General features: G+C 48.9%; 1 protein-coding gene across 4 annotated transcripts in view; it reads left to right on the top strand.

Moving 5' to 3' along the window:
• Positions 1-9,903: 9,903 nt before the first annotated feature.
• The window catches only part of ARHGAP4 (Rho GTPase activating protein 4), a 190,082-nt gene continuing 176,167 nt past the window's right edge, over positions 9,904-23,818 (top strand). For 2 of the 4 annotated variants that reach the window (XM_069209436.1, XM_069209435.1), the window contains exon 1: positions 10,040-10,254. In XM_069209436.1, the coding sequence (XP_069065537.1) occupies positions 10,188-10,254 (67 nt within the window). In that variant the 5' untranslated portion in view covers positions 10,040-10,187. Of the gene's footprint in view, positions 10,255-23,818 lie in introns of all 4 variants that reach the window. The other 2 variants (XM_069209438.1, XM_069209437.1) reach the window with 2 other exon arrangements.

Below are 23,818 nucleotides of genomic sequence, written 5' to 3'. Positions count from 1 at the left end.
AACCCTTCTAACTTCATATGCGCTGCACAACCATATCTTGCAGCTTTCCTGCTCAAGAACTTAAGTTCTGCTTCACTGAATGCCACTATGAAACCTAACTTGAGATTTCGGTTTGCAAGTTCCTCAAATTCTGCCTTTAATATTAAAACACCCAATTCTTTATGAGGAGTCTCTCTTTCTGGAGCTTGTTACTCTGGATCTATGCCAGTGGCAATAACGGACAAACGTATAGGGGGAACTCCTTCTGTACAGGGTCATCCTCCCAAATCTAGTGGAGTACCTTTATCAGATGCACTAGGGGTGGTGGGGACTATAAATGCCCCTGGGGTATTAATGAGAACAGTAGTACTAGTGGCTCTTAATGATCTGGGGGTGACAAGATGTAAACCTCCCTCTGGGGAACGCTGATCAGCAGGCGCACTTGCACTCAAGTTTGTTCCTTCTCCCACAGGTACCAGTTGGGGTTGCTGGTTGTCAGCAGCCTGAGCAACTCATCCAAAAATTCATCATCCATTTCACTTTCACTTTCACCCTCTTTCTTTTCATCTCCACCTCCCTCATGTGAGTGTTTTCCTTCTGTTTCTTCCTTTGTTATCATAGGCCCCATACCTATGCCCTCAATTATATCTTTTTTCCACCTCTGCTGTTTTGTATTCCACCTTGCCTCTCTCCAGCTATGAACCTTATTTTTAGTCTGGGATTTATATTTTTCCTTATCTTTCTCATGTTTGACATGTTCCCATGCATATAATGCTTCAAAGTGTATGGGCCTTGGTTGAGGTTTCATTTCATATATAACTTGTTTCAGATTCTCACTTTATCTCACACTGAATGTGCAATACCAGAGAACTTGCAAGCACCCATTTTCTGCTGTGATCTTTCTCTGTTGTTTGATCCAAACACTAGTGTGTAATATCATGTGCGGGTGTTCCCTCTAGAGGAGCCTCCCTAACCTCTCAAACAGACATGCTCACAACATTGCTCAACATAGCTCTTATTTCCTTAAATAAGTTCATCTTTGGTCCTCACACAAAGCAACACAGAATTGGTAAATTCCAAATTGAAATGACCAACAGTTCTCAGCAAACCACAATGCAACACCCAATGACACAAACACCCAATTCTAGCACTACCCCACTGAACTGATACTCACAGCATGGCACCTAACAACCAGTCATAGAGTAGTGCACAAACTGAACAGCCAATCCTAGTGCGTCACCTAATGACATAACTCGTAGCCCAAGCAGCGGCTCTCAACAACTCTTGTCTGTTCACCCTCTCAAATATAGAATCGACAATCGCTCTAGGTGAATACACTCTAGCACCCTGCTGGTACCATCAAACACATGAAGTAAGTTCACGACCCGCAGGAACTCACTCTGAATAATGCTGTCAACTTCTGTTCACAATCGACACAGATCTCAATTAGTACAATCTCACAACAGAAATTTAGTATGTCCCTATCTTAGTACGGCCAATGGGCCATCAGGGTCCGACACCTCAACCTTAACAGTCAAGTTAAACACAACCTAATATATCTATATCTATCCTGGGATCCTGGATTACAATGAATCTGATCACCAAACTTCAACTCTTAGCAATAAGTGCATTACTCTCCATAAAAACACGCAATAAACTCAGAAAACTTCAACACAGAGCTCTCTTGGAGCCAAACTTTCCATCACAACTCAAAACATGACAAATCAGCAAAAGCCACAAAAATGCAACTATCGACAACTCGCACTCAAAATCGCATAACCCTACTTATGCTCACACTCATAGGATACTGTAACCACTTCTGGAACGCTGACAATAATCCAAATGGAACCAGGGAAGATCGGGATGTTGATTAAATCGGGACAAAATGTTATATTCTCTTAGCGTCCGTGGAAACCATTCTGTGCTACCAATTTTGTTAGTACTTTTCTTTGTGCAAATTTGTGGCCCATAATCTGCTGTCTGATGAATCGAATTTCATGGGCACTGCAGGGGCCCCCGTAAGAGGGCCCCACTTTGTATTTCAGTGTCTGCTATGCAGACACTGAAATACGCGACGGGTGCCACTGCACCCGTCGCACCCTTCCCACTACGCCGGCTCCATTCGGAGCCGGCGTCCTCCTGGGAAGGGGTTTCCCGCTGGGCTGGCGGGCGGCCTTCTGGCGGTCGCCCGCCAGCCCAGCGGGAAACACAGAATGGCCGCCGCAGTCTTTTGACCGCGGTGCGGTCATTCGGCGGTTCCCGCCAGGCGGGCGGCTCCCGCCGCCCGGCGGGGTCTGAATAACCCCCATAGTTCCCATAGAAAAATCCAATCAGTTTAAAGGAAGAAGATACAATCTGTGGCTCATTAGTTTCTTAGGATCCTTTACAATAGAACGTCTCTAGACATCTTTCAAATAATTATCTGCAACAAATGAGATATATTGGACCAACCTGTTCTCTGTAGATGTACTATTACAATTAATCAGGACAGTCTACAGTTATCACATAAAAGAAAACAATTCATTAAGAAAGGAAAGCTAAGACTTGTTACAATATAAAGGTAGTTTTGATCTGCCTATAACATTTGAGCCATGTATGGATCTGCACCAAATGTGGTAACCATTGGCATTGTCAGCTAGCTCTGGTATGCCAATTTTGTTCAGATGTATGCAGGAGAAAAAAATGGGATGAAGATGTGTGTGTTCCCATTTTAGCTCCCATAGGAACATTTGCCTGCTCCATCAGCCAAATCAACTGAACTGATTTGCTCTATAGTTGGCATGAAAGTAGAACTTTAATCAGAAAGTGTGCTTTCATTAGTTTAGTGTAACTCGATTTAGTAGTTTTTGAGGCATAAGACTTAGGCCCTCATTATGACTTTGGCGGTCCTCACAGAAGACCGACAAAGCTGCCGGCGCCAGAAGACTCCCAGTATTTATGGTCTTCCGCCCACCATATCACAGGTACTGCCGGATTTCCGACACACTTTGGGCGGAAATCCAACAGTAGTCGTGCTGGCGGGCAGAGTCGCTTAGGCTGTTCCACCACCGGCCCCGCCAACCAGTTCGACCCCACCAGCCGTATTATGGGCTATAATACGTCCTGGTGGTGTCCTGCTGGTGGGGTGCTGCCAGCAGTAGAAGTGCTCTATCCAGTTCCCTGCCGGACTACCTATTCCCCGGACCAGGTAAGGTGATCGTCCGACAGGAGAGGGGGTAGGAGGGTGGGGGATGGTGTGTGTGCGTGAATCAGTGCCGGGTGTCTGCGTGTGTGCATGAATGTGTGTATGCGTGGTTGTATGCATGTCTGAATGTAGGAGCAAGTGCGTGTCTGCATGTAAGTGTAAATGAGTGTGTATGCGGGTATGAGTGTTGTGGTGAATGTGTCTTTACGTGTGAGTGTGCATATTTGGATGGGTATGAGTATGCGTGCTTGAATGGGTGTGAGTATGCCTGCTTGAATGGGTGTGAGTATGCCTGCTTTAATGCATGTATGAATGTTGAAGTGAATGCATGTATGGATGCGTGAGTGAATACGTGTATGTAAGTGTAGGTGAATGGGTGTATGAGTGGTTTGTGTGGATGTCTGTGTGCATGTATGCAGGGAGGGGTGTGCTGCATCTGGAGGGGAGGTGGGGTTAGGGTAGGCGGGTGCTGTGTCTGTAGGGGGTAGTGGGGGGCCTAGTGCTTGCTTGGTTGTGGGGTGAGGGAGTCGTCTACCAGTAACAGGGAAGGAATTCCCTGCCACTGGTAGCTTTTCCGCCATGGTTTTCTTGGCGGTGCTACCGCTGCGGAAACCATGGTGGAAAGCCGGATCCTAATACCGCCAGTGGTCTTCTGTGGACCGCCGGGTCGGAGATGATCATGCCATGTCTATGTGTCGAGATGTGGCAGGTTGGCAGCGGCCAACCCAACACACTCATAATGTGGCGGTCTGCATTGCCAGCCTGTTGGAGGTCGGTCCACCACATTTACCCTGGCGATCAAAAGACGCCGGGGTCAAAATGAGGGCCTTCATTTTCTGAGCAGGCTGTAAAGGGTTAACACTTTCGTGTATCTCTTCTAACTAAAAGTATAATTTTTTTAATTGCATATCATGTTAATCACATTTAAATTTTTCTCAAATGTGATTGCTAATGAAGATTTGTTTTCCGCCATCTTGAAAATCGTGATTTTTAATGAAATCTGGATTTTCAGCACAAAGCTATGCCTTCTCTGCTGCTCACAAAATGACAGCCACAAAATAATGGTTTTTATTAAAACAGCAATTTTATTGCAGCAAACCTGTCTCTTTTGTTCTTTGTACCATTTTTCCACACCTCTGAGTAGCCCCCATACTCTGCTGGGGTTGGGCTCCTCTCCTGGTGCCTTTCCCATGTCAGAAATGTATTTTCCTAAGTGTGAAAATTGTGATTTTCATTAAAATTTCAATTTTTCACACAAAAAAACTATGGGTGAATCTTTTCCCATTAAAAGAAAAACACATATTAAGGAAAAATAATTGCTGTACACATTGAAATATAACCATGTAGGGGTGGTTGGCGGCCAATGTTGGCAACTAAGGGTGGGTTGGTATGCTGTGGCAAGTTGGTTGCATGCCATGGACATAGTCCAGGCCCTGTTGTCAAACACAATTACGCATGACTAGCGGTTGTTGGCTGCTCATGGCAGTCTGGGCCCTTAGGCTAATCCTTGCTGCACATGACCAAAGGCTGTATACAGCTGGAGTTTGCAGTTGATGGAGGTTGGGAATAAAGTGAATTGTAAAGAAGAAACCCTCAAAATGCACTGGAAAAAACTACACTTAAACACTGAGTTATGTTTCTGACTCAAACTTACAAAGACACTGAAATTTGCCAGTTATTGTTAGTTACTCACACAATTCACACCATATCTCAAGCCGTCCACAATGCTAAATACACTACTTTGCCCATGGCAGAGGAACTTAAAACACATTATCTAGAGAAAGACATAGGTCGTAGTGTGCGTTATAGTGTATGCACAAATATCAACCCTTCCGATTCAGGCGAGAGTCTGCCGATTTCAAGGCATGCAGAAACCCGATTCAGAGCTTTGTAAAACTCAAAAAAATGAAGTGTTGACCCCTGCCAGGCATGCTCCAATGTCCCCTTACAAAAGTTATCTCTAACATGAAAGGGTAACGCTTTGTCCTTAATTCTTGAAGGGGTATGTTAGAGCATGTGACAGACATCAACATTTTATTTTTAGCAGTTTTACATAGTGCAAAGAAAAACAGAGTTTAGAACTCTTTTTATTTGCGCTATGTTATTAAACTGCCAAAAATGAAATGCTGGTTGTCTGTCACCATACATACCAATTGACCCGATTCAGGCAGATTGTCTCTGCTTCAATAAAAGCACAGCTGCCAAGTTTCCCATGTCCATGCGTGATGTGCTGCACCAGTCTAGGTTTTTTTCTTTTCAATCTCTGACATGTAGTCCTGTTTTAAAATGGAATAAATAAAAATACATGTCCCTGATTTCAAAGAAAAAAAACCTCGACTTGAGCAACACATCATACATGGACCTGGAAAACTTTTCAGGACTGTAAAAGTATATATGCTAACCCTACCGATTCAGGTGGGAGACTACCGATTTAAAGGCTAGTCACCCCCCTTCCGATTCCTGCATGTGAAAACCTGATTCCTCTGCAGACTTTAGCTGACAGGCCCTGGTCTTGTGCAACTAAGGGTATGCACTGCCAGTAACCTGCTCCTGCAGGCCAGTGCGCAGTGCTTGCAATACGCTCCCTCTGCCTGCCATAGCGCTTTCTCCATGCTCCTGACAGGTAAGGAAAAAAACTGTACATTTGCGTATCTAATATCTGATCCTGCAGCAGCAAACCTGCAAATCCCATACACAACAGTAACCCGATTCAGGGCCCCAATAGAAATCAATGGAGTTAATACATTCTCCCATTTTTTTCCTAGAAATTTCCCTCTTTTCTTTTTTTATAAAATGTTGGCATGTATAGTAAAAACCAGAAAATTACATTCTCCCGACTATTCTTTTAAAATCTCCCACTTGCTGCTCTAAAACGTTGGCAGCATGTATTTATATGTTGTCTAACCATAGCTGGTGAAAGTCAGCAGTTGTTCCTATTAGAGCAGCGGCAACTGCTGCATATGTAAAAAAAGGGGTGGGGGCGACTGGGAAGCATTTTTGTAAAAAAAAAAAAAATGTCTTACCTCACGCCTGTCAGTCGTCTGCTGCTGCCTTGCTGCTCTTGTGGTGTACCAGCATTCGCTGGGACACGAGCACAGGCTTCCCAGCAATCCTGGCGCTGCTTACATGCTAATCATAGCATGTAAGCAGCGCCCGGATTGGTCTGAGTGACAGTCACTGCTGCTCAGACACAAGCCTGGGGTCTGTGCTGTTTCTCCAGCCTGGATGTGTACACAGCCAGGTTGGAGAAAACTAAGTGCGCATATGTGTTTGGACAGCCTCGGACGGTCGGCCAAACACACATGCGCACTTGGTGTACTCTTCCCACCTCCCCGTGGCCCAGGCCTGCCCCACCCTGCACGTGCTGGCTGAGACAGCAGATGAAAAATAATGAAAAAGAAAACAACAACAAGGTATCTTTTTATTTATCATCTGCTGGCTCAGCCGGTGGGGGTGGGGGGGGCGACGCCCCTCCGCAACTGCTAACCACAGCATATACTCCTCTCCATGGTGGGTCAGGTTTGCCCTTTTCACTTGCCCAATGCAGCAAAGAGACGTTCCCTTATCAAAACCTAGTTCTACCATTTCCTATTTTAGCTGCATCCATTCTTAACAAGAATATTTATTGTGGCCAAAACCTTAAATGGGTCCGTTCCAAAATGTCCGCCACGTTCTACGTACGATTTCCGTGCTATAAATCACGTACCCTCCCTGGTGGGGCACCTACCCATCCCAAGATGGCCGCCGTGTTTACGCGCTTACGCCTCATTGTCCTTTTTCTAGGTCTGTGGCCTTGACTCTGTGTTAAAGCCCTTTGGGAGGAGCGCGCTATCTGCAGATAGCAGAGGCGCCCGGGGAGCTGCGACATAGAAGACGGACTGGCGGGTGCCTGGAGGCGGGGGAGCTGGCAGGCGGGCTGCTGCATGACTGCTGGGAGGAGAGCCAGGCGGGCTCTGCGTGACTGCTGGGGCTGGGCACTGGCAGTCTGCGGTGCAGCGGACGAGCGCCCAGACACTGCCTGGGAGGAGCACCAGCAGGCTGCATTACTGCTAGGGCGGGAGCACCGGCCAGCTGAATGACTGCTGGGGACTAGCAGCAGGGACTGCGGGGGAGGCGCACCGCTGCTGTGTTACCGGGGAGAAGCACCAGGCATATTACAGTACTGCTAGAGAGGGGCAGAACACACAGTCTGCACCTGACAGGACCTGCATGACTGTCGAGGAGCTGCACCTGACACGATCTGCAGTGCTGCTGGGATCTGCACCTGACACGATCTGCAGTGCTGCTGGGATCTGCACCTGACACGATCTGCAGTGCTGCTGGGATCTGCACCTGACAAGATCTGCAGTGCTGCTGGCATCTGCACACAAGATCTGCAGTGCTGCTGGGATCTGCACCTGACAAGATCTGCAGTGCTGCTGGGATCTGCACCTGACAAGATCTGCAGTGCTGCTGGGATCTGCACACAAGATCTGCAGTGCTGCTGGCATCTGCACACAAGATCTGCAGTGCTACCTGGGATTTGCACCTGAAAAGATCTGCATTACTGAGGTGCAGCTGCACCTGACAAGATCTGTGGTACTGCTTGGGGAGCTGACGCTCACAGGACCTGCCGTACTGCTGAGAAGCTGACTCTGCAAAGATCTGCATGGATAGCTGAACCTGACAGGATCTGCATGACTATCAAGTAGCTGCACTGGACAAGATTTGCAGTGCTGCTGGGATCTGCACCGGACAAGATTTGCAGTGCTGCTGGGATCTGCACCTGACAAGATCTTTAGTACTGCTGCAGAGCTGACCCTCACAGGATCCGCTGTACTGCTGAGGATCTGCATCACTGCTGGGGAGCTTCGCCCGAAATGATTTGCATTACTCCTGGGCAGCTGCGCCTGACAGGATCTGCATTATTGCTCTGAGCTTCACCTGACATGATCTGCATGACTGCTGAGGAGTCAAATGCCCTGCATGACTGCTGGGAAGTACCCGATATTGTTGGAAAGGTCACTGCAGCTCACTCGCTGCATTGTTACACCTGACAAGATCTGCATTTCTTCTAGGGCGGGCGAGTCGGACACCCTGCATGACTGCTGAGAAGTAACTAATACTGCGGGGGAGGAGCACCCGACACACTCTTTGTGATTACTGTGGAAGAGCACAAAGCACATTCTGTGGTGCTGCTGGGGTAGGCGCACCAGACCCTCAGCGTGACTGCTGGGGAGGGACATCCCAAGAAGAGCATGCATGGAGTCTGGCAGCATGTCCCCTCTGCACACTCTCACCCTGTAAATAACTGCACGGCCCTCACACTCTCACCCACCTCTCCTCGGTGCTGCTGGGTTCCGCATCTCATCACCTTTCATTCACCTCCCTCTGCCTTGTCACACTCGCTTGTGCATATCCTGTGAGTCCCCGCTCCCCTCCTGACTGCACATCTCACGCCTGCAAGTGTACTCTAGAGCACCCCCTGCCCCCCAGGCCACCCCGTTTCACCCTCCATACCTTGTCTTCCAGTTTGTCTCATTGCACCACCTCGTGCTCTGCACAGCTTCACCCCTGCTTGTGGTCACGTCCTGAACAGTCTCACTCTGCACACTCCCCACCCCCTGCACCTTACCCCACATCACCTCTCCCTCCACAGCCGCCCTTCATCCCTCCCCGTCTGTCTCTCCCCAGGCTCCAGCACACTGAAGTCCACCCTCCAGGCCTCCCCCACCACCTGTTTGTGCCTCCTTACTTCCTGCCTCTCTTATCCAGCACTGCATCGCACCACCACTCCCCTCCTGTCTCACCATGAACCCTTGCACTGTTCCACGGTCCACCCTCTCAGCTTGTCTCTGCAGCTCACCTCCTGCCTCACCCTAACCTGAGCCTGGCTGTGTGACTGCTCTCTCCCTCCCTCACCTCACACTCGCTCCATCGCCTCGCACCCTGAGACTCCCACCCCTCCATCACCTCGCACCCTCAGTCCTATCCCTCCATCACCCCACACCCACATCCCTATATCACATCGAGACCTGTCACGTCCCTGCACTCTCACCCTACCTTCACATTCTCCCACGCAGTTTTACTCTGCATCATCCCTTCCCCTTTTATCTCCCCCCACCCTCACAGCCCCGCGTCACCTCGCCTCCTCCTCACTTCAGCCTCACAGCCCCTGAATCACTCCACAGCCCCTGCCTAACCCCACCCTCACACCCTGCATCACCCCACCATCTACCTCACCCTCTGCGTCACCCCATCCTCATACCTCCTGCCTCACCCCACCCTCTGCCTCACCCCATCCTCACACCCCTGCACCACCCCACCCTTTGTCTCATCCCACCCCCCAACACGTCACACCCCCTGCCTCACCGACCCACACCCTTCATCACCTCGCCCCGGCCCCACCCTCATACCCCCTGCATCACCTCACACGCAGCATCTTCTCGCCCCTGCTTCACCCCACCCCCCTGCATCACCCCCACCCCCCTGCATCACCCCCACCCCCACATCCCTGCATCACCCCCACCCCTCTGCATCACCCCCACCCATACACCCCTGCATCACCCCCACCCCCCCTGCATCACCCCCACATCACCCCCACCCCCCCTGCATCACCCCCACCCCCCTGCATCACCCCCACCCCCCTGCATCATCCCCACCCCCCTGCATCACCCCCACCCCCCTGCATCACCCCCACCCTCTGCCCCAGCCCTCCCTCACACCCTGCACCACCTCGCCCGCCCCCTCACCCCGCCCCCTGCAGACTCCCAGCGCCTGACCCCATTCATGCTGAAAGCCGGCAGTGTGAGCTGCATCTTGTGATTAACCCCCTCCTGCCCTCGGTGCTGCTGGGAGCCATGCCTGCCCTCCTCACTCTGCCTTAAACATCTACCCCGGGTCCGCCCTTGTCCTCGGAGCACTGCCCGGAGCTCCAGGGCCGCCCACGGGGGCAGGAGCGCCTTGACGCCAGAGGACCCCGCTTGTGTGCACGGAGCAGAAGGAGACTTGCACTTGTGGAGTTTAAAAGTTTAAAGGGCCGAGGATGACGTCCCACGGCAAGCTGCGGAAGGAGCGGGGGGTGCTGGCGGAGTACGAGAGCCAAGTCAAAGGTGGGTCCCCCATGGGTGTGTGTTAGGGGCCTGCAAGGGTGGGGGGAGCTGTGGTGTCCGTGAGAGGTACAAACATCACCGTGCTGTGGTCCCTGCTGTGTGAGAGATACACGGCTCTGTCAGTGCACCTCTGGCCCTCAGTCAGAGAACTGAGACCTTCACAGCTCTGCCAGGGCACCTCAGGCCCTCAGTCAGATAACTGAGACCTTAACAGCTCTGCCAGTGCATCTCACTCCCCCGCTGCCAGAGTACTGAGATCTACACAGCTCCATCAGTGCACCTCAGGCCCCCTGCTGCCAGAGAACTGAGACCTACACAGCTCTGCTAGTGCATCTCACTCCCCCGCTGCCAGAGAACTGAGACCTACGCAGCTCTCTCAGTGCATATCTGCTTCACCCATGATAAAACTGATTCCAATATACAGCTCCGTCAGTGCACCTCTGACAGAGAACCGATACCTTCACAGCTCTGTCAGTGCACCACAGGCCTTCTGTCAGAGAACTAAGAACTTCACATCTCTGTCAGAGAAGTGAGACCTACACAGCTCCAGAGTGCATCTCAGCCACCCGGCTACCATTGAACTGAGGCCTACACAGCTCTGTTGATGCATAAAAGCCACACTGCTGTCATAGGACTGAGGCCTACACAGCTCTCGTATCACAACCAGAGAGTTAAGGGAGATTGGGATCATGTATTAGGTAGGAATCAACCCATACTAGCTCCCTACATCTAAAGCCAATAAACACAAAAAGCATGGGGTTCACCAATGAAATGGATCTAAAACCACCAGAGATTATCCACGGGCTCCTAGACCATGCTGGGTGTCAAAAAGTGGAGTGTGATTGCTGTGGGATGGAGGTGAGTGGGGGGAGGGGGTATTTCCTTTACAATTAGAAAAATATGTGGAGCACTCCTATCCAATTCGTAAAGTCATATATAAGTAATCATAAAGAAGAAACCGATACAGTTATGTATATATGAAGACAAAGCAAATATGTACAGTCTTTAGAAGAATATAAGTAAACACATTCAGAGATGCAGTATAGAAACCACATTTTTACTTTCAATCTGAGAACCAATATTTATGACAGTTTGGACAACATTTAACATATAAACTAAACAGTACAATTTGGACATCAGAACAAATTAGACATACATAAATCAAAAACAAACATTAATATGATATCCATAACAAGTCCATCCAGAAAAAATCCTGATGGTGATAATGAAGTTCAACCCAATCTTAAGATTCAATCATAAATAGTTCTGTTCGTAATCATAAAGTTTACTCTGCTTGGAAAAGACAGCCAAAAACTCCAGCCGACACGTGTTTCGTCCTATTCTGGACTGTATCAAGGCTGAATAAACAGTAACAGAAATTCTAATAAGAACTGAGGTAAATTATAAGATATCCAGCAATGTAAAAATTCACTCATCTTAAAAGAAAATAGCCCAATTTATACTTGGTGGAATCTATAAGTTAGTCACCAAATTTTATATCATGCAAAAAAGAACGTCAAACCATGAACCAAAGTCACCCACACGTGTGGTGATCAGTGCACTGAAGTCAAAGTGCTAGAGCAGTGTATCAAAACAGTAGAGAAGAGAAAGAGGACCCGGCTAGTACCGGCAATCAGTTACTGTGAGTAATGTATACATTCAGAGTGAAATATAAAGTCCCAAAATACCATAGAATTTCAAGTACCTCTTGAGGGGGTATGTCTCCATATCCTAGTCTCAGATACTTAGATGTGTAGAGCCACACGTTAAATCCTACTCGTATACACCAGAACTGGTAAGATTTGTCAAGAACATATGTCCAATCCACCAACACACCTTAATGTAATCTTTTGGTTGTGTGATGATTTGTTTTAACCTGTCCAAAGGAGCGCATAAGCATTTTGAAAACTCACTCGTCTCGTAAGGGTTCGTCCAACAGAAAACATTTGGAATTGCTCTAAAATAATCAAATAATAGTACTGTTGTTAGACACTCAAATCTCGTAATTAATCCAAAGTAAGTCATATATGTAAGCGCTGTTTGTCAGAAATTCATATATAAAATATACAAGGTATTTCCTTTAGGGACTAGGTGGTCTCACACACTATATAGTGTCATGCTTCATCATTTGACCACCTAGCCCCACCCAGGTAGGACAGTGCCACCTGGGCGGACTCAACCTCACCATTAAAGGAACGGGATGGATTGCGTAAATACATTTTTATCTGGAGTTAGTGGGATCCAGCTAAGCTGAGGGAAGATAAAAACATCTAGGCAGTTACCAGGTGAACCCCATACTTTTTTGTGTTTATTGCCTACACAGCTCTGTCGGTGCATCTCAGCCACCATGCTCGCATTGAACTAAGGCCTACACAGCTCTGTCAGTGCATCCCAGCTCCCTGCTCCCATTGAACGGAGGGCTACACAGATCTGTCAGTGCATCTCAGCCACCTGCTCCCATTGAACTGAGGCCTACACAGCCCCGTCAGTGCATCTCCTATGCGAAAACTGATACCAATATACAGCTCTGTCAGTGTACCTCAGGCCCCCTATCAGAGAACTAAAACCTTCACTGCTCTGCTAGTGCACCGCGCCCCCTGTCGGAGAACCGAGACATTTACAGTTCTGTCAGTGCACCCCACGTCCTCTGTCAGAGAAATTAGACCTTCAAAGCTCTTTCAGTGCACCCAGGCCCTCTGTCAGAGAACTGAGACATTTACAGCTCTGTCAGTGCACCTGAAGCCCGTTGTCCGAGAACCGAGACCTACACAGCTCTGAAGTGCATCACAGCCCCCCCCCCCCCCCCACGAGAAAACTGTGATCGATATACACCTCTGACAGGGCATCTCACTCGCCCTGCTGTTTGTGAACGGAGGCCTGTGCAGCATAATCATTTTACCTCAGCCCCTTGCTATCAGAGAAATTAGACGAGTTGGCAGCTCTGTCTGTCCATTCCCTCCCCTATTCTCCTCCCCAGCTTCCCCGTACTGAGGCCTGCACAGCTCAATCAATGCACCTCAGTCTTGGCCTGCAGCACCCCTTGCGCCCTCTTTCTGAGAAATGCACAGCTCAACCAATGCACCTCAGTCCTGGTTTGCAGCACCTTTTCACCAAAAGGTGTATTCCCCCTCAGTCAGTCCTTTGGTCCCCATCTGCATAACCCCTGTAGACCTCTGTAACTGCACCCTCCCTTCAGCTGCACCGTCCCCGCCCCAAACGTCTGAATACACGTTTACCTGAAAACAAAGCTCTGCTTCTGAGAACAGAGCACACTCTTCAGGTGTGTTGTTTTCTAGCAGGATGACCGCTTCTCCCCACACCCCCAGGTCACTGTGGACATTGTTTCCCGTTCTGCACTTTTGTGTGATAGTCTAATGCATTCTGGATGTTGTAGTCTTGCATTGCACTTGAATACAAGAAAAGAGAATGAGCTACAACTAATGCTCACTGTTGTCTACAATGTAAAACAACCAAACAATCAAGATAACAGAAATATGAAAAAATAATATTTATTACATATGTATGTTCAACAACATGAAAAAACGCAATAATCAAAGTTAGATATAAAAATATTTACATATTCACAAAGAAGGACACAAAACACTCATATATAATGAATAGACAGAGACAAAATAGTACACACGACAAGACACAAAAGGTAATAGAAACATAACATTAACAAAAGAAAATCCAAATTGTCCAAGAAACAATAAGATATAAATTGAGTATACACTTTCTCTTTCTAAAGCCTTAATAATATTTGTGCTAATAACATGTTATAACTTCAAACAAAGTAGCGTCTCCACCTAATTCATGACGAGAAATTAATAACTTGGATCTTAAGGTTCATAAACCATTATAACAACTGTAGGAACTAAGCCTCAGTACTGGCACAGCTGCTAGCAATGATTTGTAGGTGAAAAGTACTGGGCTGCAAGCAGTGTTTGTGATGCCTTGGAGTGGGGTGGTCACCCTACTGTCAGTGGACTGGACTGGACTGTGCTGGGCAATGTCTCCATCCCTCTGGCTTCTTGCCCCATGGGGTGGGGGGGGCGGGGGCAGGTTGTGGCTAAGGAGCAGGGAAGCCTTGCAGGACAGGCGCTGGCGTGTTGCAGAGAAGGATGCAGGTTTCTGTTAGCAGCTTCCCTTTGGCATGGGGTGGACCTGGATTCCACTCAGGCCACTAAAAGGGTAGCCCTGGGCTAGTGGATTCAAAGAATGGGTTGGGGGGGATTTGCAGAGAAGAATGTACCGGGGGGGGGGGGGGGGGGGAGTTGGACAGGTACTGACACGGGAGAGAGGGTGGGAACGTTGTGGTTGAAACTCATTGATCCTGTGGGTTTGGTCCAAATGCCCTTGCACTCTCTACAAAGCGCTGCAACGTCCTTCTTGGCTCATGCCAGCGCTATAGAAAAGACTAAAAATAAGTATGGTCCTCAACGGGTGAGAAATTGACCAGGCCAGTAGCAGGTCATCGCCAGGTGGCAGTGGCCATCGCAGAGAGAGCACAGAGCTCAGCCCTTCCCTGGGTGGTCGCCTTCACCACGGGTGGTCCGACAAGGAGTCCTTGAGCGCATCTTGGGCCACATGTACAAAGGAGCTGAGCAGTCGCAAACGGTTCAATTTGCAGAATCTGGTTGTTTACGAGTGCTAAAACCATTTAGAGATGTACAAACTCTATTTTGCGATTCGGTAACCAATTACCGAATCATAAAATAGGTTTACGATTGGCTATTTGGAAGGGGTGTGTTAATGGCGTCCCTTCCTAAAAGTGACTTGCAGGGGAATGTATGAATGTTTTGTGACTAGAATGTTATCGCAAAACGTTCGCAGTTTACCACCATCTTCAAGTTGATGATAACCTATTTGCAAATGGGACGCCTTCCTCTTTGAAATGGGGGTGCACATTTTTTTAAGAACAGGCATTGCTCCCATGGACCACTGCCTACTCTTAAAAAAAAAAAAAAAAAAACCTTTTCATTTATATTTTTGAAATGCATCCTGTTCTTCCTTAAGGAAAATGGGCTGCATTTAAAGGAAAAAAAAAAGCTTTTATTTAAAAAGCTGTTACAGACATGGTGGTCTGCTGACCCCTGCATGCCACCATCCCTGTAATTTCAGGCCATTCCCAGTGGATCGCAAATTGCTTCCTGCCTCATGAATATTGATCAGGTAGGTCCATTTGCGACCCTTTGGGGATCGCTAAATGTATCTGAGACACATTAGTACATTGCAGTTTGTGACTTCCTAATTGCAAATCACAAAGGCTCGCAATTAGGAAGTCTCATAACAAATTCTTTGTACATGTGGCCCCTTGGTCCTGGCAGCAGTGGCTGAAGAGACCTGACTGGGTCTAGGAGCTTCTGAGAGTTGGGAGACCCCAGTGGGCATCATGGCCTCAGCCTGCACTTTAGATCTGTTGAGAGCCTTCCTGGTCCCCCCCTTCATTTTTGGGTAGACAGCCCCCCCATCCCCCTCTCCCCCAAAATAATCCCACCAATCCTCTGAATTAGCCAGAGGCCTCTGTAGAAGTCTCACCTCACTGCCAACCCACCCCAACCTCCTAGAGTGGTCACAAATGTTTACTTGTTGCTCCCTCCTAAATAGCAGGCTTCACCCACTCAAAAGGCTGACCCGGCTGAGGGGTGGGTGTGCATGGCTTATGGAGGGCTATGAGTGGGCAGCCACGAGGGTTGTGCATCAACCAGGAAGTGATAAGTCAGAGTGCAAAGGATTCTGGGGCGAAGAGCTCAGGCCTTGATGAGTACAAGGTTGAGGTCCTGCCCAGATTGGGTAAGTCCTGCGGGGTAAAACTAGACTTCAACTCGCTGTAGCAGTGGAGTGGGTCAGGTCCCTCAGAGCACCATCACCATGGACCGAGCATTTCAACCTTTACCCCCAGTTTCTCAACTAGAACATACTTTTGGTTTGAACCTTTACTGTTTGACGGGCATCGAGGGCAAAACTTTGCCGGTCCCTTAGTACCATAATGGTAATGTGAACTGATGGCACTTGGGCTGTGGCATTCGCTGTGTTTCTGATTTTTCTTAAATTAATTCGTTTATGATGTCACTAAGGCCCATAGAGCATAGAGGTGGCCTCTTGGCACTATAGAAGCCATCACCACATTTGCACCATAGGTTAAAGGGGGTGACGTAGGCTCATACAATGGCTTCCCCAATACTCCCAAGAATCCAGGCATAGAAGGTGAGGGCTGTTGAGCTGCCCCTCATCCTACTTACCTGGGAGTCAGATCTCCCCATAGGCTCTGGTTTTAGTAAGTCTTTTCTCCCAAATCTTACTTGAGATATCCAGCGACCTTCACCGCACACCTTGTTGCGTGGCCGTGTCTACTCCTGACCTTGTTGTTTGACTTTTGACTACGATAAGAGTGGATAATGTGACCCAACGGTCTGAGCACCGACTTGAGAGCTGGGTAACCAGGTTCGAGTCTCGGCGCCTGCTCTCCATCCTGTGATTCTAGGCAAATCACTTCATCTCCCCGTGCCTACAATGCAGCGCCTTGAGACCCTCACAGGTAAATTCCCACGCTTTACAAATCCTGGATTTATAGTGATTTATTTCTAAAGGAGGTCCTTCAACTGAGGCTACAATCTGTTTGTTTGACCTCTCCCAGCGGCCGCAGGGGCAGCCCCTGGGGCTCCAAAAATGAAAAGCCCAGCAAACATAGCTCCCTTGGCCTCACCTGTCCACATCACAAACTTCTGCCAGGCGCTTCTTTTCCTCCCTTCCATCCCCTTTCCTCTGCCTCACTGGTCTCTGCGACGGCTTCCTCTCCTGCACCACACCCTGCTCGTCCCTCTTACTGAGGTTTGTAAATACCCCAAGACCCCATTCCTTAGTTCCTCCAGCCCCGGGTTTCTCTTCATGTCCCTCAGGCCTTCCCCCTCCTTGGGTTCCTCTCACCACCCTGAGGTCAGCCACTGTCTGGCATTCTCTCCTCTCCCTCCTAGAAACTGCAATCTTTTTCATATAACTTATTTTTTGTACTATTTGTATAAAACTCTTTACAACACATTGGTAGTTCCACTAAATATATTCATGGCTACTGGAATTATGTGGCAGGAGAGGACCAAATTATGCAACCGGGTTGAGTAAATTGTGCAGCAAGAAAAGGCAAATTATGTGCCACGATTTGGCACATTTTGTAATAGTGTTCTTTCATGATTTCGTCATTTGTAAACTTGGTGACGGTGTCTGGGCATTGGTTGCACCTCATCAGTTCCAGTTTAACACCCACATATAGCAATAAGCAACAGAAAGGTGAGCAGTCTAGCTTTGCAATGGGCCTTCCACTGTGCGGCAATGCGTCACTGCATTTGTACTAACTTCTGAACAGTTTGAGCTAGAAAGTAAAAACATTTGTGTTAATCTGCAGATTATGCAGCACATGATGGATTATGTGGCAAATCTATAATTAGGCGAAAATCATGCGAGCACATAATCCCATTCGGCCTGAGTGTATTCAATAAAACGAGAGAAAGCTGGCAAGTCCCATGAAAGCGTGGGGAGGATGTGGCATGAGGCTAGAGCTGCCGACTTTGAAGCTGGAGGAACCTGGTTCGAGTCTAGGTGTCGGCTCAACACCCTGTGATTCTGGGCAAATCATTTAATCTCCCCGTGCCACCCAAAAATGAATGTGTCCTTGTGTAGTATAAGTGGTGCTCATGTTACATTACAGTACGCTTCAATAACTTAGGGTCGAGTTCGCGCTACATAAAAACTGCACACAAAAAAAAATCAGTACATGATGGGGTGGAGGAATCTTACCTGTTGCCCTCCCCTGTCCATGCAGTGGAGAGTCTGGGGCAGCCATGGCTCTGGCATAGCTATTATGTTCCTAAATTAAGGAGTGTAAGGAACATGTTCTGTAGCTTAAGTATCGAGGACGTAAGTTTAATGACCAGTTTCTGAAGAGGAAGGTTTACATCAAAACATGAGCCAAGGATTTCAACAAAAATGGCTCCAGATTTGTACACCTGGGTCTCCTCCTTGCAAGAAACCACTTTGTTTTAATTTCTGTCCCTGAGCCTGCGTGCTCGTTGGTGTGCCTGGAGGGCCGGTGTGCTGAGATAGAGGATGCCAACAGACTTGCATGATTTACTCCACAATGTAAAGTGATGCTTAAATTAATCTCAGCCACTGGTAATTACTCCAGCCGCATACCAGTCCATCGTTATTTTGTTCACTATATCACCTCAGTTTGGACCCAGTCATATGCAAATCAGTCTTGACCCTGCTCCTATTGGAAAAGTCCAACGAACTGCTAGGCCGGGTCCTCCTTGAACAGGAACACAAGCCACCCAGGGCCAGTGTTGCCTGAGTTATGGCCGCGTATGACTGGGTCCAAACTGAGGTGGCAAAGTGTGCAAGATAATGATGAACTGGGATACAGCTCTGAGAAATTACCAGTGGGTGAGATTATTTCAAGCATTCCATCCATCACTTTTTTTAAAATTTATTTTTTTATATACTTTAGTATGGCTATGTGGCAACATCTTACTCGGAATACTGTATAAATCCATGGTTACTACTAGTTTATTCCCGCAGACTTCTTTTTTAGGTGTTGCCCATGGCCTCCTTCAGACGTATCCATAGGTTTGCTTGCACCCCAAACACTCCTGAGTTGTGCTGGGCACGCCTTTCATCCGTTGAGAGAGGCTGCTTTGAAGGAAGTCCACATTTTTTGGTCTCCACCATTGCGCCCTCTGGCAGAAATCAGGTGTTAACCAAAGCTTTGCACCAACTTGTCCACTGCAGAATTTTGGACACATTTTTTCACAGGCCTGCGGTGCATACCGTGCATCTTTTAGCTGTGACGCGTCTCAGGTGAGCCTGCCAGCCCCTCTGGGGCCAGAGTGTCAGCTCCTTCAATGGTTGCCCTTGGGACCCCTTGTGCCTCTCGCGCGCCTAGTGCCGGTAGCTCACCACACACATACTGCCCCGGCTGAAATGCACATGACCTTAGAGGGCGACCCATAAGAAAAGACAAGGCCCCACCAGTTGTTGGAGAGAGCTCGGCTGCAGATTTATTATTGCATATGTAGGCAAGACAAAGTTGGGTTAACTTACGGGAGATCCAAGGGCACCAGCGGATGAGCGACCTATGCTGACCACACACCTAATTACTCAACGGGCGCCTGGACCGCACGCCATCGGGCACTATACGTTTTTGTGGCTTCCCACACTGCGGACCCCATAGAACAGAACTCGTGTGCAGTGGCGGAGCGGGACGGTTTAAGCACCTAGTTGCTGAAGTTTACAACTATCCGTAGGACTAATTGGGCACTATTGCTTTCATCCCAGGGTCCTACCACAAAGACTCCTGGGGAGTTTGTGTGAAGCACCCCCTTTCTGCACCAAACTCCTTTGGATCGCCCTGTGACGCGACCTGCAACACAAAACAATAGAAAACAACTTTGCCAATATACAGAGAAACTTACTCATTAAGTAAAAACGTGGGTGAAGGTAGGATGGGTATTGCCTGTAAGCCTGCTAAATTAGGATGGTATTTAACCCCTTGCCTCTCACCGAGGTGCCCTTTACTCCCAGAAGTGACGTCTGCTGCCCGGGGAGGGTAGTGGGCGAGCCACGTCGTTGCCATTTGGCAGTGATTTTATATGTTGTTTGAGACTCCTATAGCTACTTATCTAAAAAGGAGAATTTGGGAAAGCAGCCTTGAAAAAGTCACTGTTGTGACGAAACACGTGTCAACTGCTTTTGATGTTAGAAGTACATGGACCATTGGCTCTGCTGTGAACTTTGTTTCAAATAAATACCTTTGGATTGGTGTTGGCACATAACCTACGGCTTGGTGGATTTCATTTTGTAGACTACTAAAGAAGTGCTCTGGTATCTTTTGGTACTCGCTCTTCTACCATCCCGGATCTCCTTGCCCCCTAGCCAGGTGGTCATTCAGGGGTCTGAGGGCAGGGGAGTGCGGCGCTAGGCCCCTGCCCACCTAAAGTGTCGCCCTGTGCGTGAGGCGGGCAGCCCCGTGTCCGCACCTTACATTGGTGGCCTTGCGGAATCCGACGCTCCCTCGGTGTCGTCAGCCACTGCACAGCGTGCACAAGTTACTTGTGCAGCGAGGACAGGACCCTTGGGTGACTGAAAGCTGAGATGGCAGAATGTTCACAAGTCATAGTCGGGAGTTACTGCAGTCACACGATGGAGAGCTTTGCACTTCTAGTTGTGAGCAGTGAAAGTGCACAGCTTTCAGGGTAACACATGGCTATGGGCATTCACTGTACATATTCGTGCTGTGGGGGACACTGGTAAATAAACGCCTGCATTGCACGGGTTTGGGCCTTGCGGAAAGCGTGGGTTTTGTAGCAGGCTGGCTGGGCTCTGCGGTGTCATTTTACCTCATTACTGTGGCAACTGATGAGGTCGCTGGTGCACAATGACGTCATAGCCCTGTGACAATAAGCCACACTTTCACCAACCCAGCCCCCTAAAGAAAGGACCCCAGGCCACCCCACCGAGGTGGAGTGACTGAAGGGCCTTGTTGGCGTGTCTCCTGCCCTGGGCCAGTGAGCTGTGCTCTGTCCCAGAGCTGTCAGTACTCTCCATCCCCTGGGTGGCCTGGTCCGGGTAACACATCTCCACTTAGGGGACCAGACTTTAAATCCCAGAACCAGGACATTTCACAAAAACAGAAGAAGGACTACAAGTTTACATCAACCTAGAGCCAGAATGATAGCCCTCGCCAACCTAGAACCACAGAAGGAGCACTAAGAAAATACAACACAATGCCATTGTGTAAACCCAGCAAAGTGCATTTTAATTAAAGTACTTCTCATAATAGCTGCTGCCTAGCCCTGCTTTGTAACACACACCAACATACCTCCCTCTGTTTTCAGTTGACTCTCTCCAAAAACCGGGACATAAATTCAATTTGTCTAAAACGGTCAGGACAGCTGGTGAAAACTGGGACTGTCCCGGCAAACCCGGGACTCCTGGCCCCCGTGTCTCCACTTCCATTACCTCTGCGCTCAGGGACGTGTTTCCAGGAGTGTCTGTGATATTAGACTCTCCCTGACTCCTCTGTGTGCCCCACACCTCTGCAGTGTGCCCTCAGTCACGTTTGTGTGGTACCCAAAGTGCCACTGGGCAGGAGGTTACAATCCGTGCCCAGCACCCATCCTGCCAGGGCGCTGGAAGGTCTCCTTCCTGCACAGTGCTGCAAGCACGGAGCACTCAGCCACTTTTGTGCAATGTAGCGCCTCGAGGAGAGACCCGTGCCCGGCCTGTTGGAAAAGGGAGAGTAAACCAGGCGCTACTGCCCGTGTCCAAGGCGCTCCTGCCGAAGCCCTCTCATGCAGTTCTCTTTCTTGCTAGTCTGCCCTTCCCTCCATGCCCGCTCCAAGGCCCTTCCCTCTGCTTCCAGACCTGCAGCTATTTAAGTGTCTCTGGCCCTCCGCCCCTATCCCTAATGTGTGTTTATCTTCAAGGTGTTGGAATGGCTCCCCCCCACCCCCCCAGTGCAGACCCCCCCACAGACCGGAGCCAGCAGCCGGCACAGCTGTGTTTCTAATATTCTGCTGAGGTGTGTTTGACCCGCCAGAAATCTCTGCCCCCAGAGGTTCGCCCGGTGCCTGGAAGCCGATTGGAGACCAGTGCAAGGTGCCCCCCGTCCTGCCCCCCATGGGCCATCCTGCCTTCAGGTCTTTGCCTTCTCACTCGCAGACATGCAGCCCTGAGCATGCGGGTTTCTGCTGTGAAATAGAAATGAATGTTGCATTCGCATCTTGTGATATTTCCTTCCTCCGTGCTCTTCCCGCCCTCACCCGGGGCTCCAAGTGCATCAGGAAGTCAATGAAAGCCTCGTTGGTTCCTCTCGGGGACTTCGCGCCACCGCACCCGACCGCAGCCTGATCTGGAAACCCCGGGTGAAGCAGTGGAAAGAGTCGAGTCCAAGCAGTGCCTCGGTTTTTTCTTCACTGGAGGCATGTGGCTTCGTGAAAGCAGGCACTCTGTGTAATAGGGGCCCCTGGGGGTCTACCCGGACCCCAGACTAGCTCGCGCCCTGTGTATCGCTTCATCACATCTCGGTTCTTCTCATCTCCAAGACCCTGCGGCAGCGCCTCGTGCGGCTAGCGCCTCGTGCGTCTTCGATCTGTGCCATCTGAACATCCAGCTACCCGAAGAAACGTTTTAAGGCCTGGGGACAAGTGGGCCCTGGCCCAGGGCATCAGCCTTTCGAGGCCTCCTGACAGAGCCAGCTCTGTTCTGCAGCCAGTGTTGCCCTTAAATAATTCTTAGATTGTTTTAAATACCGTTTGTGTGAGAGTCAATTACAAACATTTTGCAGAGAAATATTTGTTTTTGTTACATGCATCATCCATTTAACAAAAAGTTAATTTTGGCTCAAAACAGGACCTCACATATGAGAAATGGGGGGTGTCACAGAGATTATTTGCAGTGATGTTACTGAGCTTCTGCTGTTTTACAACATTGAAAACACACATCAATGTCCCCGAATATTAGATGTAAACCCATTTAGAATTTGGAGGAGTGTGTCTGTGACCGGTCAGTGACCTGGCCACAGAGGGCATGAAAGAGCTGAAATTAGATCATAAATTCAAAGCTGTTCCGAACAAGGGCCCCCAAAATACCTTTTGCCCAGGGCCCCCAAAATCCTTAGGATGTCTCTCTCTACCTTCACCAGGTGGCCAAAGATATTCAGAACCATCTTTGGAAAGTTTATGAGAAATGCTTCTCTGTATCTGGAAAGGAGTTTGGAAAAAAGTCTCTTATGCCTTCTGTGACTTCACTGTTGAGAAATGAACGGGGGTCCTCTGTTCAACCAAGCCCAGCCAGAAAATGGGCCTTCCTGTGCACGTGCCTGTTCGCCAGGTGATGGCTGGACCGTGCCCTTGTTAGAGACCTTACCAGTAAGGTGGGCCCTACCAACAAAGTCGTAACCTAAGTTACATTTTCTGTCTCAGATTTGAGACCCCATCCATCCATCCATCCAGCATGGGTGTGGGTGCAACGGGTTTGCTGGTAGTCCCAGACCCACCTCAGGTGCTTCCAAGCTGTCCCGGATTGGTGGGCGGACCACTTGCAGGGTGGGCAAGGACGTGTAATGATGTGACATTAAAAACTTAGAGCTGGGTCATTGTATGAGCTGTAACCAGAGGGGTGACTGAAATCTGACCATTTTCCAGATCTCTTTGAACACTTGACTGAGCAGCTTAGAAGCTTCTTCACAAAACCGTCTGACTCTAGGCGCTGTGTACCATACAGCTTCTTGGTATGACAAATTTATGTAATATTGACTGATAAGAAGACGCTTGAGTTACATTTTGGCGCTTGGTATCGCATCTCTCTATGTATAAGGCCTTCGAAGTAAGTTGGGGGCTACCCCAGAGCTTGTCCTGGTGCCTTTAGGCACTCTTTTACATCTCCGAGTAAGACCCCGATGGTAGGCTGCTCGGACCACGGTCTTGGTGCTTAGAAGACTTGTTCCACATAGAGTGCCTACATCGTTCGTCTACACTGACGATGCACAGGCCTGCAAGTAACTCGCTGGACC

This window comes from Pleurodeles waltl, chromosome 10, assembly GCF_031143425.1.
Source record: "Pleurodeles waltl isolate 20211129_DDA chromosome 10, aPleWal1.hap1.20221129, whole genome shotgun sequence".
NCBI classification, from domain to species: domain Eukaryota; kingdom Metazoa; phylum Chordata; class Amphibia; order Caudata; family Salamandridae; genus Pleurodeles; species Pleurodeles waltl.
This window is presented reverse-complemented; position numbering and strand designations above follow the sequence as displayed.